The following is an 18,977-nucleotide window of genomic DNA, read 5'->3' on the forward strand; positions in this document are numbered from 1 at the left end:
AGAGAGGGGCAAATCCTGTTAGGTTTGCTGAAAGCACTTCAAGATGTATACAAATGGACATCTTCCTTAATGTTGTGATTACCCTTTGCAGCCAATCTGTTGGTGCTGATGGGAGATGGTTTTCCTAGTACCTATCACAGCGCAGGTGGCAATTTTCATCGGGGTTGCAGCTGGAGAGAGGAAGGTTCAGTATCCCCACCCAACATGCTGCTGCCCCAGTGATACCTACCCCACAAACTTTTAAAAACCCAAGCATGGCTACCAGGGTTTGTATCCAGTGTCTGTTTTGGCTCTTGGTGTAGCTGCTTGGATGCCATGCAACATCTTGACATAGCATGGTGCTGATAACACCAAGGTTGCAAGTTTGATCCCTGTATGGGACAGCTGCATATTTCTGCATTGCATGGGGTTGAAGTAGATCAGGGGTCAGCAAACTTTTTCAGCAGGGGGCCAGTCCACTGTCCCTCAGACCTTGTGGGGGCCGGACTATATTTTGAAAAGGGAAAAAAAATGAACGAATTCCTATGCCCCACAGAGATGCATTTTAAATAAAAGGGCACATGTAAGGGCACATGTAAAAACACACTGATTTCTGGACCGTCCGCGGGCCGGATTTAGAAGGCGATTGGGCTGGATCCGGCCCCCGGGCCTTAGGTTGCCTACCAGCTCTACCGGTTCTGTGTGAGCGAATTTACTTGCATGGCCCTGCATCAGAGAAACAGAGAAGGGAGAGAGAAGTTTAACCTCTGCAGACCTGGATTAGGAGAGCTGGTGCACTCCAAAGAATGACAAATCACACAACTCAGAGTAACGAACGGTTAAGAAAGCCAAACTAGGAGAAAGTAATTTACCAGGGATTGCTCCCAGAAAATAGGGACTATTGCTGCTAATTAAGGGCAGCTGCAGAGTCTGCATCTCACTGCTTATTGTTAATGGAGAGGGTGGGCTGTTAGTGATTTTGGGGGCTGGGAACTGCAGCAAGCAAAGACTCGGGTTTATTAAAGCGACGTGGCTTTGATGTGGCACTTGGAATTAAAGCCGGCATATATAAACAGCTTTTTTGTGCCCTGGAGAGGATAGACCTAAATGTTGCATGGCGTGGGGGTGGGGGTGGAAGGTGAGTGCATTTATATATTTGTAGAGTTGGAAGGGACCCCATAGGTCCTCTAGACCAACCCCTTGCAATGCAGGAACCACATTTGAAGAATCCCTGACAGATGGCCACACATAACCTCTGTTTAAAAACCTCCAGTGGAGGAGAGACCACCATCTTCCAAGGGAGCCTATTCCACTATTGAAAAGCTCTTACCGTCGGAAAGTTCTCCTCAATGTTTAGTTGGAATCTCATTTCTTGTAATTTGAGTCCATTGTTTTGGATCCAGCTAGAACTCTGGAAGATTCAGGGCAGACAAGAGGTGCTCCTTCACATAGCACATTGTTAAAACTCTGTGGGAATCTCTTCCCACAAGACGTAGTGATGGCCACCAACTTGGGTGGTTTTAAAAGAGGGCTAGATAAATTCATGGAGGGTAAGGCTATCAAAGGCTACTAGCCACTAGGGACACTGTTAGAGATACTGTGCCTCTGAATATTGCCTGCTGGGACTGGCAGGTGGGAAGAGAGCTATAACAGACATGTCTTGCCTATAAGGACAAAATACCGTATTTTTCGCTCTATAAGACGCACCAGACCACAAGACGCACCTAGTTTTTGGAGGAGGAAAACAAGAAAAAAATATATTCTGAATCTCAGAAGCCAGAACAGCAAGAGGGATCTCTGCGCAGTGAAAGCAACAATCCCTCTTGCTGTTCTGGCTTCTGGGATAGCTGCGCAGCCTGCATTCGCTCCACAAGACGCACACACATTTCCCCTTACTTTTTAGGAAGGAAAAAGTGAGTCTTATAGAGCAAAAAATACGGTATGTGCTCTGTCATGGAGTTATTTCCCCCACCACACCATTTTCCACCACTGATTCAAAATCAAGATAGTGCATGCTCTATTGGTTGAAGATGCACTAGAAAAACATAATCAACCTACAGTATGTTATGTAGTTGAAAATGTATCTCGGCAGTTCACACAGATTATCCAGCAATCTCCAACATTATGCTTTCCTTTTCTTTTCATTTTTTAAAAACCAAACCCACTTCATCGTGTGCTGTTCGCTGCATCCATTTAGTCTGAAATGGCCCTCTCCAGCTTCGATTTAAAAGCAAAGAGGGTGATTTGTTGTATTTGTTGAAGAAACACTGTTGTCCAAGAATGTGTAATCAGCAATTCAACATGAAACTCACAAGGTACGGTCTGTTGTTACATTGCAAACTGAGTGTTCCTGTGCTCATGTCCTGCTTTCTGGGCTTCCCATTTATTTATTTAAAATACTTAATTACCACTATGTCATAGATCGGTAGATAGATAGATAGATAGATAGATAGATAGATAGATAGATAGATAGAAGATAGATAGATGATAGATGATAGATAGATAGATGATAGATAGATAGATAGATAGATAGATAGATAGATAGATAGATAGATAGATAGATAGATAGATAGATAGATATAGATGATAGATAGATAGATAGATGATAGATAGATAGATAGATGATAGATAGATAGATAGATAGATAGATGATAGATAGATGATAGATAGATAGATAGATGATAGATAGGTAGATAGATAGATGATAGATAGATAGATAGATAGATAGATAGATAGATAGATAGATAGATAGATAGATAGAGATAGATAGATGAGCTTAATAAAACTTAAGACTGTACAATACAGACCACATTTTTAAAAGTTAGCATCAGTAAACCATTGTAGAAGGAGTTACAGGTAGGTAGCCATGTTGGTCTGCCATAGTCGAAACAAAATAAAAAAATTCCTGGGAATGGGAGATTGGCTGATAGGTGTGGTAAACCTGTTGATGACTGTTAACAACTGCAGTTGGTCTTACAGGAAAAAGCTTTCCATGGAGAGACCTGGTCTGAATAGAGACACTGGATTCTTATCTAATTATACATGATAAAGCTATTTTTAGCCATCTCACCCCTTGCTTTTCCCTGTAAGACCAATTGTAGTCATACCAATAACAAATAACAAACCTAGTTGGTCTCTAAGGTGCTACTGGAAGGATTATTTTTTTTACATTGTAGAAGGATGCATTCTTAATTGCCTGCATAGGCCTGGTGGAATAGAATGGTTTTCAGCAGGTTTTTAAAAGTTCTGTGAATCTCTGCTGGCAGAGAGCTGCAGGGATCGTCTGATGTTTGTCTTAAATAGGGATATTCCATTTGGCTTTGCAGGCTGATCGTTGCTCATCAACCTGTTCCCTTGCTCAAAGAGGCCTGGAACTTTTTAAAAAGCTCTATAAACCACTAGTCCTTCCTGCAACTTACAGCGATGAAATGCCATCGTGATGATAGAGTGATTTGCAAAGAATGTGTGAGAAGATCCCTGCCCCAAGATGCTTCCAATCCAGGGAGGCTTCCAAGACACGGGGAGGCAACCAAGGAAGGAGTCTGGAATGGCAGTGAGTAGATTGTCGTGAGACATTATCAGAATTAAAATAGCTGGTTTTTACTTTGTTTTTTGTTTTAACTACCTTGGTACCTCAGGTTACAGACGCTTCAGATTACAGACTCCACTAACCCAGAAATAGTACCTTGGGTTAAGAACTTTGCTTCAGGATGAGAACAGAAATCGTGCGGTGGCAGCGCAGCAGCAGTGGGAGGCCCCATTAGCTAAAGTGGTACCTCAACTTAAGAACGGTTTCAGGTTAAGAACGGACCTCCGGAACAAATTCAGTTCTTAATCCAAGGTACCACTGTATCTGTATTCTGCTAGCTGAAATTGATTTGCACTGTGTGTGTTTTACACATGCTTTTATTGCTTATTGGTATCCTGATGTTATTTTAATGCAGAGGTAGGGATCCTGTAGACCTACAGATGCTGTTGGACTACAACTCCCATCATTCCTGGCCAGCCAAAGTAATTAACAAAGGAATTGGTTGAACCAGTTCGCCAGGTGCCGACTTATCCATTCTACCTTCACATACACAGAATCACAGGTCTTCCAAACTGACCCCACCCCCAATCTATAACAATACATATCAGGCTTTGGGTTTTTAAACATTCCAATATGTGGGAGTTTGATTTGTATGACAAACTGAGAATGGACGCATCTCATCTCTTGTCATCACCTCAAGGCATTTCTTTCTCTCCCAGTAGTAAGGAAAAGCAGATGTTGAAGGAGAGAGCTCTACAGTTATTTGGGCACAGAAGCCAGAAACTAGCCTCTTGGGGAAAGGTTTGATTTTCTGCCCTCTGCCTACCTGGGTACCATCCATCCTTGCATTAACAAGCACGGCTAATTGGATGAAATGGAGATGTCTCAGGTGGGAACCCTATTCAGTTGGAGTTTGGCTTGATGGGGTTGTGGCCAGGGGAAAGGATGTTGACCCAAAGTGAGGCATTGTGCATATGCGCCTCACCCAGCCCTGTGGCCGAACTCTGTTTCCATTGCCAGGGATGGACGTAGCCAATGACTCAGCCTCCAGTGCTCCAGATTGATTAAGGAGTCCTGTTCCCTTCCCCAGCTTGGCAGCGGCTGAAGCCGGGAGGTCCTGGGCACCCATTCAAGCGGCAATAAAAATTGAGGTATTTTGTGTTTGTTTTACTTACAAAATAAACAATTCCCCACATTTGATGAGCAAGCAATTTCATAAATGCCGCAGAGCAAACAGGCCACCAGAGTTTCACCTCGCATGTTTCCGGCTAGTTTCTCTCAGCTGCTGCTTGGGAAGGAAAGGGAACGGCTGGTGCAAGATAGCCGGGAGCAGGAAAGGTGCAGAAGCTACAAGAGGGGAAGCAGGTTTGACTCAGGCTTTTGTTTCACAAAGCTATCACTGCACCTGAAGTTGGCTGTTTATTTTTCTCCAAAGACCAGATTGGGCAAATCCCACAATTAGGCTTTCCAGGCCAGGAGCATCTTGGATGTTGAGATTTCAGGGCTGAAATCTGAGGCTGAGGAGTGAGCCCTGGAGATGGAGCTTAACTGGGAGAGGGGAAGAGGGCAGACCTCCTGTCTGCAGAGTCGACACAGTGATTTGCAACTGGCTCCTGCCAGGCTGAAGGTTGCAAACTACGCACGTCGTCTTCTTATTGTGCAGGTCAATGTGGGGGTTATGCTCCAGGAATAGCACGTAAACATATTGGGTGCAATGGCAGGTGTGGCCACCCTATGCATCACTCAGTATGTGGAGAATGCAGGACATTGCCTGCCTCAAAGCTGTGATCCAGCCCATGAGCTCTGCCTCCCTGCTTTCTCCCTGCCTTCCATGTTGCAAATGCTAACTCTCTTGTGCTCACTAGCACAACCCTCTTAAGTTCAGCTGAGGGGGAGCTTTGGTCCCCTTTGGCTTCATCCAGAGAATAGTTAATAAATGGCCAAAGGGGAGAGGTGGATCTCCCACCTGCTAGAAGTTGTTGTTTAGTCATTTAGTGGTGTCCGACTCTTCGTGACCCCATGGGCCAGAGCACGCCAGGCACTCCTGTTTTCCACTGCCTCCCACAGTTTGGTCAAACTCATGCTGGTAGCTTCGAGAAAACTATCCAACCATCTTGTCCTCTGTCGTCCCCTTCTCCTTGTGCCCTCCATCTTTCCCAACATCAGGGTCTTTTCAGGGAGTCTTCTCTTCTCATGAGGTGGTCAAAGTATCGGAGCCTCAGCTTCACGATCTGTCCTTCCAGTGAGCACTCAGGGCTGATTTTCTTCAGAATGGATAGGTTTGATCTTCTTGCAGTCCATGGGACTCTCAACAGTCTCCTCCAGCACCATAATTCAAAAGCCTAAATTCTTCGGCGATCAGCGTTCTTGATGGTCCAGCTCTCACTTCCATACATCACTACAGGGAAAACCATAGCTTTAACTATACGGGCCTTTGTTGGCAAGGTGATGTCTCTGTTTTTTTAAGCAGAGACATTTTTTAAGCAGAGACATTGCTAGAAGTGCAACGCTTTATTTCCTCTGCACATTTTAATGTGTGTCCTCACCGCCCCCACCGCTGCCCAATCTTCTGAGCCTTTAATTTCCCCCTCGCCTACCGACTGCATTAACGGCTTCCATGAATGCTCCTTCGATTAGATGCAGCTTCCTTTAACCAAGTGCATTTCACCAAACGGGGCCCATAAACATGATCATTCCTTTGCCGGCCTTTTGAGGTGAACCGCTGCCCATCTTCTGCTTTGCCATCTCCAAGCAGTGCTTTCTCTCCCCCACCATCTTTCTCCTTAAAATAAAAGCCCATATTGGTCTGCTGTTGGCAGGAACAAGATGTACCTTGACCTAAAGGGTCCCATCTTTCCCCTGGCATCTGCATGCTTGTTTTCGTGGCTTAACAAGGGAATCTTTAACAGGGCTTGCCCCCCCTTTTCCTTCCCTTTGAGCTAAATTGGTTCCCTCCTTTCAGCAGTTTCCTCCCCCTCCCCTGCCTCCCTTCCCCGGCTTCCTGCCATTCTGCCCTTAAGGCCGGGTGTTTGTTCCGATCTCCTCTTTTCTGAAAAGGGCAACAGTGTCAGGCGCCGAAAGGGCAGCTCTGCAGTCATGTCTCTTCCCCCTGAGAGAACCTTTCGCACCTTGGGAATGTGAGAAAATCTCTCCTGGGAGGGCAGCACAACCTGTGGGTGTCAGCCAGGGCCATTCACAACTATGGCCTCCAGGTGGTAGCTCCCTGTGGACAACCAACTCTTTTTAATGGACCAGCCCCCTGGCCACATGCCAGGGATGCAGAGGCCCAGTTGTTGTTGGGCTTACCCCTGCCCAGCCACCACGGCCAGTCTAATTGGTCAACGTCTAAAAGATAACGAGTATCAGAACAACCTGGCCACTATAAGGAAATTCTGCCCTTGGTATGTTCACTTCCCACCTCTCCATTTTGATTCTCTGGCCCCATATCTGCCCAAACTTATTATCCCAAAATACAGACGTGCTTTTACACTTGCGAGACTAGATGTTTTGCCATCTGCGGTACTTGAGGGTCGATTCCAAAAGATCCCGCCAGAAAACCGTCTTTGCCTCTGTGGAGATGGTAGCACCAAAACAGCGGCACACGTCCTCCTGTCCTGTACTCTCTACAAAGACCTGGGGAACGGGATCATCACCCCACTCGTACTAACCTTCCCAGGCCGCTCAACCACTGCCACAATGTCCTTTCTTCCACCAGATCAAAATGAGCAGATAACAGCAAAGGTTGCTAGGTTCATAGCAGGGGCAATCAGAATAAGGGCCACTAACTGACAGCTGATTCAGGACTTTAAATTGTGCTTTTATATCAAATTTCCTTTTCTGTAATGTTTTAGTTGCTATGGCCATTGGCTAATGCGAATAAAGTTTTATCTCTCTCTCAAGGAGGACTGGAGTTGGAGAGCAGCAATATCTGTAAGGCTGAAGGTTCCCCTTTCCTTGCCACAGGCAACCAGGAACCCCATGCCGATGAATGAGTAGGCAGGCCATGAAAGGACAGTAAGCTTCGCATTGCGTGACCGCTCTCATCCAAAGTCCTCCTTCACACAGTGCGTAGCTGAACTGTGGAACTCCCTCCCACAGGAAACAGTGAGAGCCACTGTCAGGGGCTCAGGAGCAGAGGCACAGGAGAGGGAGGAAATGGAGAGCGAGGGCGAGGAATCCGAAGGGAGCGTAAGCGATGACAGTGGTCCGAGGTCCCTGAGTCTTTCCAGCGAATCGGAAGATTCACAGAAGGGGGCGCCCATGGTCAGAGCAAGGGGGGTGCCTAGGGGGACACCCCAGGAAGAAGGGGCCAGAGGGGACTCAGAGAGCAGCAGTTGGAAATCAGGACTAGCTTCCCCACCAGAGCGCAGTGGGGGGGAGGAGTCCCAGGTATCGGGATCAGGCTGCTCACCACCAGCGGGAGGAGATGAGTCAGGATTGACCACGCCTCCATCGGAGAGCGCGGAAATGGTCAAGAGGAAAGTTGGAGGCTGGGCGCGCGCGCCAAGTTCAAATGTACAGGCGAGCGGCACAGCAGGTAGCCCGGATAGGGAGCCAGGTCCTAAAGCCCGCCGGAAGGAGGGACAAGAGTCAGGGGGGTCAGCATCAGAAGAGTCCAGAAAGGAGGAGACCCCGGGGGGCAGAAGGAACCAGAGGAGGAAAGAGCAACGGAAGAGGTGGAGTAAGGCCAGGGTCTTAAACTGGTGTACAGGGGGCGGAGACTCAGACGGAGCTTCGCCGATCTAGGTTCTAAGACGTAGAGCTGCACGCTGCGGCTTGGAAATGGAAACTGAACTTCGATAAAGACTTTTGTACATTATTACTGACTAGCGTTGGTCCTCTGTGAGCTGGGACCTAGAGGCAGCTCTGACAGCCACCAACTTGGATGGCTTTAAAAGAGGAATAGACAAAATCATGGAGGATAAGTCTCCCCGTGGCTAGCAGCTTTGATGGCTGTGCTCTGCCTCCACGGTTGGGAATTGCAGGAGGGGAGCCCTCTCTTGTGCAGGACGCTGAACTAGATGGGGCCTTGGCCTGATCCTGCAGGCTCTTCTTTTGTTCTTAAGCTGCCTGAGAGTTGTTAGGCGGCCCCTTATTCCCCCCACACCCCAGAAGTACAATTTTCAGAGTGGTTTAACAACCCCACTTCCCAGGGAGCTCTGGAAATTGTAGCTCTGGGGGCCTCCTAACATCTCTCTTGGCACCCTTAACAAATCCACCTCCCATAATTCTTTGGGGGAAGCCATGGCGGTTTAAAGTGGAGTCATGGTGCTTTGAAGCTGTGGTGTGAAGTGCTGGGTTGTCGCAATAACAACAGAGCCTCAGGATGCCACCCAGGTGTGTGTGGAAATGATGGGCTTGTTTTCCCTGCTCTTATCGGTCCTCCCTCTGGTGAGCTCTCAGAAATGTTAATAGATTCTGAGTTGGGATTCCAAACTGCTGCTGTGCTATAAATAGACCAGCGCACTGCGCCCGGTTTTAAAGGACTCTCATTGATCCATCTTCTCATGGTCCTGGGCCAGATGCCTTCCCTGGGCGAGTCCTTCCACATCCTCCTGGATATTCCTTCTTTTGCCCTTGCCAGTTCTTTGTTCTGGTTCCTAGCCTGGCTTCCTTTTCACATGGGAATGAGTGAGCCCCTGGAAATGTATTTAAGTGGCATCGTTTTCATTGACAATTTAGAAATGTGACATCTTGCTCCTCAATCGCAGTCCTGCAAGGACCTCAGACCAGGAACAGTGTGAAGTCCTCTCTCTCAGCCTGATTAAAATGCCAGGATGCAGCTAGACGGGAAGGCCTTAATCCTTAAACAGGCCTAGAATCTTGATCCTGGCTTCTGTAAAGGAATCTCTCGACTCTAGTTTCCCATGGACTGGCAGCACTGATTGCCCTTTAGGACTTTACAAGTGTGACTGTGTTGTTGGCTGGGTCCTGCCCACACGCAAACACTTCGTAACCTAATGTTAAAGCAATGTACTGTCCTTTCCTTGCAATAAGCCACTTTTCTGAGCGTTTCTTGGTGTGAAGAGTTCTTCATCGGGTAGAAAGGCAAGAGTTTACATGCATTTAAAGAAAGCATGACTGTCTCCATCCTATATTTTGTTTCTCTCATAGAAAGTGCATGTTTGGGCCATATGTGCACTGGATATACATGTGGATTCAGACATAACACACCTGGGGCTCAGAGGCAGACTGCATCTGAAGATGAATACCCTTCTCCACTTTCCTAGAACTCAGCCGTGCCTTCTGCTCTGAATGTGCCAATTGTTGTTTTTAACAGCCGCCACCACTCCTTGTAGCAGTGAGTTCCATAAGTGCTGCTTCTGTGGTGAAGGATTCTCTTGCGTATCCTTTTCTCTTTGGGGTGGGGGGGGGCGACAGGTGAGGCCAGTAGGCATCATTGCATAACTGAGTTGCAGAATGATGAAAGGAGGAGGATAATTTCGCTCTCTCTGTGCCCTTCGCCATTTTAATTTGCCCTACATCGCTTAACCTACATTTCCCCCACCCTCTAAACCAAGAAGCCTCAAACAATTTTAGCCTTCGGTGGTGGTGGGAGTTTCTGTCACGCGCCCTTTACCTTCAAGAGTTAATCCAGGAAACAGGTTGGCCTGTTACTGACAGTGTGGTGTAGTCAAAACAAAAAAAATTCCTTCCAGTAGCATCTTAAAGACCAACTAAGTTAGTTCTTGGTATGAGCTTTCGTGTGCATGCACACTTCTTCAGATACATATTAGTGTGGTGTAGATCAGGGGTAGGCAACCTAAGGTCAGTGGGCCAGATGCGGCCCAATCACCTTCTCAATCTGCCCCATGGATGGTCTGGGAATCAGCATGTTTTTACATGAGTAGAATGTGTGCTTTTATTTAAAATGCATCTCTGGGTTATTTGTGGGGCATAGGAATTCATTCATTATTTTTTTTCAAAATTTAGTCCGGCCACCCACATGGTCTGAGGGACAGTGGACTGGCCCACAGCTGGATGAGGTTGCTGACCCCTGGTGTAGAGAATTCCTTGGATTGCTGTTTTCTCCCTGGCACCCAGAGCCACAAATAATTCAAGTGCACAAAAACTTCCCCACTAATATGTACCAGAAGCTGCATTTCCCAGGAAACATGAGCATGCTTTGAGCTCCCGTGCCTCTTTTTTTCTTAGAAGACCTGAAGATTGACCCTTCTGTCAACCGGCACTTAATTCCTGAAGCAGGCTGTGTCTGCGTCGTGTTTTCAATATTGCCCAGGATTGGTGTCTTGCTCCTAAAACTCAGGATATGAAAGCATGGCTGTCTGTTTGACTTCCATCTGCTTTGCTGTTTCCCGTAATCACAGACTTCTGTACTTTCCTGCCTTCGTAATTCAACCGAGAATATTCTTTATGAGGCTGGTTTTTAGGTTTTGTGGCGGTGGTGGTGACTGCCGTTACTGAACTAAGAAAGATGGCAAAGGATAACTAAGGTAGTTCATAACGACACCTGGCCATTTAGGTTTTGTTTTAGAGTGAGCCAAGGGTTTCACATACTTTTCTCAGATTTCAGCTACCCTGTAATGTAGGCTAGAATAACTATTGTGTGGAAGCGGAGAGATTGCGGCCAACTGGATTGTGTGTTGTGTCCCCCTACACCCTCGCTGGGGTGGCCCGTCTTGTTTCGCCGCCTGAAGCAAAAGGGGAAGGTGTTTCCAGGTGTGGTTCTTGCCACAGCCTCGCTTAATGGGGTCTTGGGAAGGGCCAGCAGAGCTCTCATGAGATTTCGCAGGGCTTGTCCAATGTCTCTCCAGAACCCAAAAGCTGCTGCAGCTGCTTCTCTTTGCTCTTCCACCAGTGGTGGGGGCACACATGTGGTGATGCCCCTTGGAGTCTACCGCCCGAGGCGGCTGCCTCAGTCTGCCCCATGGATGGGCTGGCCCCACTCCGCTGGTGACCTTGGCACAAGTGGCAAAGCCCAGCTGCCTTTCAGTGCTTTGACCCAGGCCTCAGTTCTGAGGTAACTGTTAAAGCCATGGTTTCCAACGTGGGGCACCTCCCACCACCACAGGGGGGCAATTTGATTTTTTAAGGGGGGCAATTTGCGAATGAGTTATTAACAGTGATTTTTTTGCAAATGTCCTTTCGTTCTTTGCTTTTCTCTTTCATGGATGCCACGTTCTTTGGAAGTTTGTTTAGACCAAGTTAATGAACGGCCTTTTAGGCTTCCCCATGTGAATAGGAGTTCACTTCACGAATAATAAAAATTATATGTCATGGGGTGGGCATCTTTTGGTGAGCGCCTTTCTCCTTTACTGTACAGTGGTACCTCAGGTTACAGACGCTTCAGGTTATAGACTCCGCTAACCCAGAAATAGTAACCTCGGGTTAAGAACTTTGCTTCAGGATGAGAACAGAAATCACGCGGTGGCAGTGCGGCAACAGCAGGAGGCCCCATTAGCTAAAGTGGTGCTTCAGGTTAAGAACAGTTTCAGGTTAAGAACAGACCTCCAGAACGAAGTAAGTTCTTAACCTGAGGTACCACTGTATTTCGGAATTTTCCTCTCTAGAACTGGATTTGCCTATAAAAAAAGGCTCAACTTTCGCCTGAATCCCCCAAAAAGGGGTAGATCACTGCCAGTTTTTTATTCTTTGAGTAGATTGCAGTCTCTTGGGAGTTGGCTGTCCCTCGGCTAGACAGACAGTGAGGTAGAACTGAGACTTTGACTAAGAGAGGCTGGGTTCAACTTCTGACTTAACCGTGAAGCTCACTGTGTGGCCACCAGCCAGCACTTGGCCACACACCAGACATTTACGGCACATTCTCCCCCCTCCCCTCCCCAAGGAATCCTGGGAACTGTAGTTTACACCCCCCCAAGAGCTGCAGTTCTCAGTGCTCTTAAGAGATTGCAGTTGCCACGATTCTTGGAGATGGAGGAAATGTGCCTTAAATGGTGTGTAGGCAGCTGCTGTTTCACAAGGTGGTTGTGAGGCCACGTAGGCTGCCACCGATTTCCTCAGAGAAAGAGCAGATAATAAATACAAAGGAAAGAGAAAGAGAAAGACAGAGGTTAGATGGGGAAGGACGTCTTGACAGCTTTCTAATATGCCTGAGAGGATGCCAGGAAGAAGAGGGAGAGCTATTTCCTGCGTTGTCCTCTGGCAGGCAGCAATGGCCTTGAAGAAAAGAGTGCCCCACTTTGGGCCTGCCAGATGTTGGACTACAAGTCCCATAATCTCCCGCCATCTTTTCTTTTCTTTTTAATTGGTGTGTGCCACTTTTGGATAGTTGTCTGAAAAGTGGGATGAAAATACAGCGGTACCTCAGGTTAAGTACTTAATTCATTCCGGAGGTCCGTACTTAACCTGAAACTGTGCTTAACCTGAAGCACCGCTTTAGCTAATGGGGCCTCTTGCTGCTGCTGCTGCGCCGCCGGAGCACGATTTCTGTTCTCATCCTGAAGCAAAGTTCTTAACCTGAAGCTCTATTTCTGGGTTAGCAGATTGTGTAACCTGAAGCGTATGTAACCCGAGGTACCACTGTACAGTACATAAACATTTTTTTAAAAATAAAAAAGCTAGATACGCTTCCCGCTTATTATAAATGGTGTCCTCTTCTGTGGTGGCCCCTAAGCTGTGGCACTCCTTTCCCACAGAAGTGCGCCTGGCACCTTCATTATGCAGTTTCCGAAGGATTCTGAAGAGGCCGCTCTTTACCCTGTCTTTTGACACACGAGATGTATATTTTCAGGACCCAACTTATTTTTTTGTGATTGTAAGTTGTTTTAATCTCTCTCTCTCTCTCTCCCTGTGTGTGTGTGGGGGGGGGGGGTAACTTGCCCTGGGACCTTAGTAAGAAAGGTGGGTAATTAATAAACAAACAAATAAAAAACCACCCTCCTTCCACACTGGCCATGCTGATAGGAGCTGCAGTCCAATAACATCTCAAGGACACCATTTTGCAAGAGTGGGAAGTGCACCAAGATTATAGGAGCTTTATGACATTCCAAAGCAATAAATGGTGAATGGGATTTACATGAGGAGAAGTCTGACCTTCCATTTGTTTTTAAGAGAAAATGCTGATGGTGGAACAGAAAAAGATTCTTCCGGGTTCTGTGTACTGCATGTGTTGAGTTTGAGGACGTGCCGGAAGGCCTGAGTGGCACATTCAGGAAAACACGTGGTACAACACAGTTTGGGAACACACCGTGGGCTTCTGTGTTTGAATGCTCTCCCTCGTGGCAAAACCTTTCACCCAGTGGAAAGCTGGCATGATAGCAAAAAGGCGCCTCTCTTTTCTATGAGCAAAGTGTTGCGTTGTTGTTGTTTTTAATGTGGAAGAGCATTAAAGTAAACTTCACCCAAACTCTGAATTGGTGCATTCCCTAGAAGACGTGAACTGTGTGTTGTTGCCCGATGGATTGATCAGTTGGTCTCTGGGATCCAACATAGGGTTGGTCACATTTTAGAATACAGTATTCTTCTCAATTTATAATCATATCTGTGGTGTAGTCAGGAATTCAGGCACACACTAAGCACCACCAGTCCTGGGCTGTCCACATGCTGTTGAGGTTGCTGGTGGCTATTTTGGAATCAGGGACTCTTGTGCCTCAGGCAAATTGTAGCTGTGACACTGGGGATGTTTGTGCATAGATGTGGCTACCTCACACCCTTGCAGTGAAACAGATAGAGGAGCGCTGGCAGTAAATATCTATCAATTGGTTCTGTCACACATTGGTTCTGTCATTTGGCAACTGGTGTGCCTCACCGCAAAGACGGATCCCATTTTATTACCAACTTTCCCTGTTGCAAACTGAGCAAAAAACAGTCCGTAAGAAAAAGAATAGGGGCTGCGAACATAGTATTGAGATGGGAATCTCAAGTGGGTTCTGCTTTCCATCCCTGGGAAGCAAATCATTGCTAAGGCTGGTGTGTTAATTTGGCACACAGAGAGGGATTTGGGTCTTAGCAGTGAGAAAACTTTCCCACCTTTGCTGTGCCCCAATTTTCAGAAGCTGGTGTCTATGTGGATAGTGCTGTTAAATGGTTTAGACACTAGGGGGCGCTGGACCCAACTGAGTGGAATCAGGGGATTTCTTGTCATTCCCAGAAGCTGATACTATCTACACAAGCATGGGAGAGAAGGTGCTCTCAGGTCCTGCTTGCAGGCTTCCCATATGCACCTGGTTTTCCAATGCGAGGACAAGATGCAGGAGCTGTTGACCTGATCTAGCAATAGGATATTATTATTCTAGTCGCTAGGGAACACTGGACTCAGTTGTACCTGGGTGGGTTTTTCTGTGTGGGTCATGTCATTCTATAGTTTAGTCAGCAGGTGGTGCGGGACTTAGTTTTATCTGGGTGTAGCCAAGAGAGAGAGCAGAATCCTTGACCAGCTCCTTTACTAGTGTATGACCTCTCAGTCTTCTGCAACATGGTGCCAGAAGTCACATTTTTAAATCCATCGAATCGTTATTAGCCAAGGAAATTGGGCAGAGCTGCCTGACCTAGAAGCCTCCTGCTTTAAGAATCATGCAGCCCAGCCTAAGTGGAGGAGAAAGATTTGCTTATACATGTCTTGGTGACCCTCAGAAATGAGAGGAGGGCTGCCTTTTTCTCAGCACACTTGGAACTGACCAGAACTGAAGTCAGCAAACATTCATGGAACGCAAGACACACCCCACCCTCCCAACAGAGAACCAGAAAAAAAGTCAAGCCAAGGTAGGGTGTTTGGTTTTTTTTTCTTTTTTCTAAAATCCATGATTAAAACCTGGTACAAACAGGTGAATATATAGATATATTTCTTTTAGTAGATGTAATATTTTTTTCCTTTCTCTTTCTCTCTCTCTCATTATACAGCAAACATTTGCAAATATAGAATTTCTTTTTCTCTCTCTGTACAATAGAGCGGTGTCGGTTTTTACAAGGCGACACACAGTACCTTTTCACGAAAGAAATGCACAAATGGGACTTCAGGCGGTTCGTAGTCTAAACTGGAAGACTCCATTTGCAAAAGGCCCAAAAAGAATTATCTTTTTAATGTTTATTTTTTTAATAAAAAAAAACACACCTTCTGCTAACTTCTTCTGATTTACCTTTTTGTGTGTGTGTGTGTTTCGTTTTTTACTTTTTGGTTACTGAAAGGAAGAAGAAGACAAAACTGTACACAGAGTCCACAAGAAACCACAGATTCATGAGTCATGCGATGCAGTCGTGGTTACTCCAGTATTCCTTTCATTTTGTGCCTCTCTCTCGTTCCCTGTTGTTTTTCACTCAGGTTTTTTTTTTTTTAATTCAATTTTTCTGCTTTTTTTATAAAAAGAAAACATTTCTCCCCCCACTCCACCATTTACCTATTAGTTTTTCAACATTGTAGGTGTTTCCCTCCCTTTCTCTTTTCAGATTTGGTGTGGATCTCATGAATGCGAGACAATATTTTAATACCTCTCTCTCTCTCTCTCTGTTACATTATATAGAATAATTATAGATAAGTTATTTACTTTTGTGTGTGTATGTGTGTTTTTAAAGACAAGTCTGGATTAAAAATAGCTGCTGCTGATTTCGTTTGTTTTGTTTTGGTCCAGTATTAAGTCACGAGTTACAGGTTTTGAGGACTCAGGACTTGTGCTGGGCAGACACCCCTTTCCAGTAGTCTAAGATGTCGTGCAGGTCCTCGTCTTTGGCAAACTGGACCTTTTTGCGTAGGGCGTGGCCAGCCGCCATGTACTCCTCCTCGTCTTTGTGGCGCTTGCGGTTCAGTTTGAAGCGCTCCCAGATGCTGTGGGAAGGCTTGCAAGTGTACTCTGGGCTAGAGGTGTAGCTCAGGTTGTGGTACTGGGGGGAGAGCTGAGAGTAAACCAAGTCCCTGGGCCGGGGCCTGGTCAAAGGTTCCAAGATGGAAGGCTTGCGCACGCCCATACTCTCGTGCTGCTGCTCCCCCTGGTGGGACCCTGGGTACGAGTGCCGGTGCTCGCTGTACTGGCGGATCTTCTCGGCCTCGGCCCGCAAGATGGCGGCCGCCGGCGTCACAGTGAGGATGGTGTCTGTGGTTGGAGACGTCTTCTCGATATATTTGGCTTCGGATTTGTGGGCGGAGCCCTCGGAGCGGAAGGATCGGGGGCTCCGGATGGAGCCGCTGGAAGAGGTGCTGGAGCGCTTGGGGGGCCCCTCCATGCTGTGGTGCCTCTGCAGGGGGTGGTTGTAGCTCTCCTTGTAGACCGGAGCCAGGAAGCTGTGTTTGCTGGGGATCTGTTCGGACAGGAGCACCAGCTGAGGCTCGGCCGTGGACACCGCCCCCGACTTCACCCCCTGGAAGGAGGTGGACTCCGATTTCAAGGCATCGATGCAGTTGTTGATGATCTGGTTGACCTTGTCCACCTCCTTCGTGATGGTGGAGATCTCCGCCACCGAGCTCTGGCTGTCGGGCTGCAGGGGCAGCTCGCAGTCCCTCCTCTCGGGCTGCTCGCCCGTCCGCACCTCCATGTAGTTGCCCTTCGTGGCCTTGGGGGTCTCACTCTTGTCGATCAGCTTGTACTGCTCAACCTCCCCCACGGAAGGAAGGTAGGGGATGCGGGTCATCGTCTCGCCGCCCAGCATCTGCCCTTGGGACAGCTGGGAGATGCTGGTCGCCTCCATCTCCGGCCCATACTTCAACTCGATGATGGTCTTCTTCATGTTGATGGCAGCCTTCTTGTGCTTCTCCTCCTGTTGGCGCCTCTTCCGGAGGCAGTAGTACACCACCCCAAGGACAATCACCATCCCAAACAGGCAGCCCAGGATCGTCATGATGTAGTGAGTGGCCGTCGAAGGGCTCGGCACAGGCTCCTCCCGGTTATGCTTGTTGAGGTTGATGGTGAGGCAGGTGTAGTTGTACCTGGAGACGCGGTTGGAGGACATCACGCAGTAGGTGTAGTCTTCGTTGGGGCCCAGGTCCGTCAGCGTGATGTCCTCCTTCTTCTTCAGCAGCTTGGTGAGGACGTTGTAGCGGCCGTTCTCAAACTGCGCCAGGGTGTACATCTTGCTGAAGGGCACCGGGATCTGCACGCTCAGGATGGCCGAGTTGTGGGTCAGCTGCTTCACTTTCATGGTGGGGAACAAGCCCGGGTCGATCACAGGGGTGTGCAGCGAGGCCTGGGGCGTGGTGCCGTCCCCAGAGAAGCACTCCTCCTCGGGGCACGGGCTCTCGGGCGGAGCGGTGGTCACCGGGTTCTTCAGCGGGATTAAGTAAGGCGGCATGGTGTAGGGGCCCCCGGTGCAGAGGGAGGACAGCATGCCCAGGGCATTGCGGTACCCGCTCCGGCCTTGGCCCAGAAGGTAGTAGCCAGAGTAGTCTGGCGGCGAGTCACACTGCATGCGGTCGTAGGTGCGGGTCATGTTGGTGAAGCCCTCGAGCCACTGGAGGAAGCCCAAGAGCTCGCAGGAGCAGTAGAAGGGGTTGCTGTAGAGTTCGCAGACAGACAGCTTGGCCAGGCCCCGGAAGGTGCTGCTGTCCAGCCTCTGGATTCTGTTCATCGACAGGTCAATGTTCACGATGTTGAGGCACTCCCCGAAGGCGTTGGGGGTGACGGTCTCAATGAGGTTGGCCTGGAGGTAGAGGTACTCCAGCTTCCCCAGGCCCCGCAGGATCCCCTCCGTCAGGTTCCTCAGGCGGTTGTAGCCCAGCTGCAGCACTTGCAAGTTGTACTGCCCGGAGAAGGCACCGTCCTCGACGTAGGAGATCTCGTTCTTGGTCAGGTTGAGGTATGTGAGATTACTGAAGCGGCTGAGGGAGGAGAACTGCACGCTCTTGATCTTGTTGTCGTTCAGCCTCAGGTCCAGGATGGTGCTGTTGATCTGCTGCGGGATGGACTCATAGGGCGGCTGGTTCTGGCTGCAGATGGCGAGCCACACAAAGCCCTTCTCGCCCTCGATCAGCCAGCAGTCCGCCTGCGCCTTCCCCACGTACAGGAGGGAGACGGCCGCCACGCAGGTGCACAGGGCTGACGTCGCGGCCCACCGGCGGCCTGCCATTTGGGAGGGCTGGGCGGGGACGAGGGGCCTGCAAGGGGAAAGGGGCGACAGTCTGCCTCACAGCACAAGACCCCGCCTTGGGTTAGTGTTCGCCATTCTCTCCTTGCGCTCCATGGTTTCGGACCATGAAGGGAACATCCAGTCGGAGGAGGAGGTGGGAAGGGGAGTCCTCGTCCGGCGCTGATCTTTCCCAGGGTGCCCCCTTGGGCAAAAAGCTCTAGCAAAGGGCTTTCTGGCAAGCTGTCTCTCCTGCCATCCTATTGGGCTTCCTTTGGGGGGGGGCAAGGAGGGACCTGGGCGGAAGAGGGAGGTCCGGCTCAGGCACACACTTCTCTCTCCCTCTCGGCAGGGCGTTTCCCGGTGCTCGTCTTGCCGCCGGCTTCTGCTTTGAGGCTCGGCTCCTTCTCCATCACCCTTCCTTGTCACAACTGCCTCTGGTAATACTGCTTCTGCTGGGTTACTTGGGTCTCCTGCCGACAAAGAAGCAGAGAGGGGGGAA

General features: G+C 48.5%; 1 protein-coding gene and 1 long non-coding RNA gene across 8 annotated transcripts in view; one reads left to right on the top strand and one right to left on the bottom strand.

Annotated features, from left to right (window-relative positions):
• Nucleotides 1–1,925: 1,925 nt before the first annotated feature.
• Nucleotides 1,926–15,490, top strand: LOC309357305. Of its 2 annotated transcripts, XR_014163068.1 has the most exons (4): nucleotides 1,926–2,294; nucleotides 3,306–3,532; nucleotides 15,062–15,190; nucleotides 15,376–15,490. It is a non-coding gene; the product is annotated as an uncharacterized lncRNA (long non-coding RNA). The 2 variants fall into 2 exon arrangements; XR_014163069.1 differs by lacking the exons at nucleotides 1,926–2,294; nucleotides 3,306–3,532 and adding an exon at nucleotides 4,333–4,659.
• Nucleotides 15,201–18,977, bottom strand: part of ELFN1 (extracellular leucine rich repeat and fibronectin type III domain containing 1) — a 242,767-nt gene continuing 238,990 nt past the window's right edge. For all 6 annotated transcript variants that reach the window (XM_081889151.1, XM_081889153.1, XM_081889154.1 and 3 more), the window contains one exon: nucleotides 15,201–18,948. In XM_081889151.1, the coding sequence (XP_081745277.1) occupies nucleotides 16,085–18,478 (2,394 nt within the window). In that variant the 5' untranslated portion in view covers nucleotides 18,479–18,948 and the 3' untranslated portion in view covers nucleotides 15,201–16,084. The remainder of the gene's footprint in view (nucleotides 18,949–18,977) is intronic.

The sequence above is a fragment of the Podarcis melisellensis genome, assembly GCF_964234715.1.
Source record: "Podarcis melisellensis genome assembly, chromosome: 14".
Classification (NCBI taxonomy): Eukaryota; Metazoa; Chordata; class Lepidosauria; order Squamata; family Lacertidae; genus Podarcis; species Podarcis melisellensis.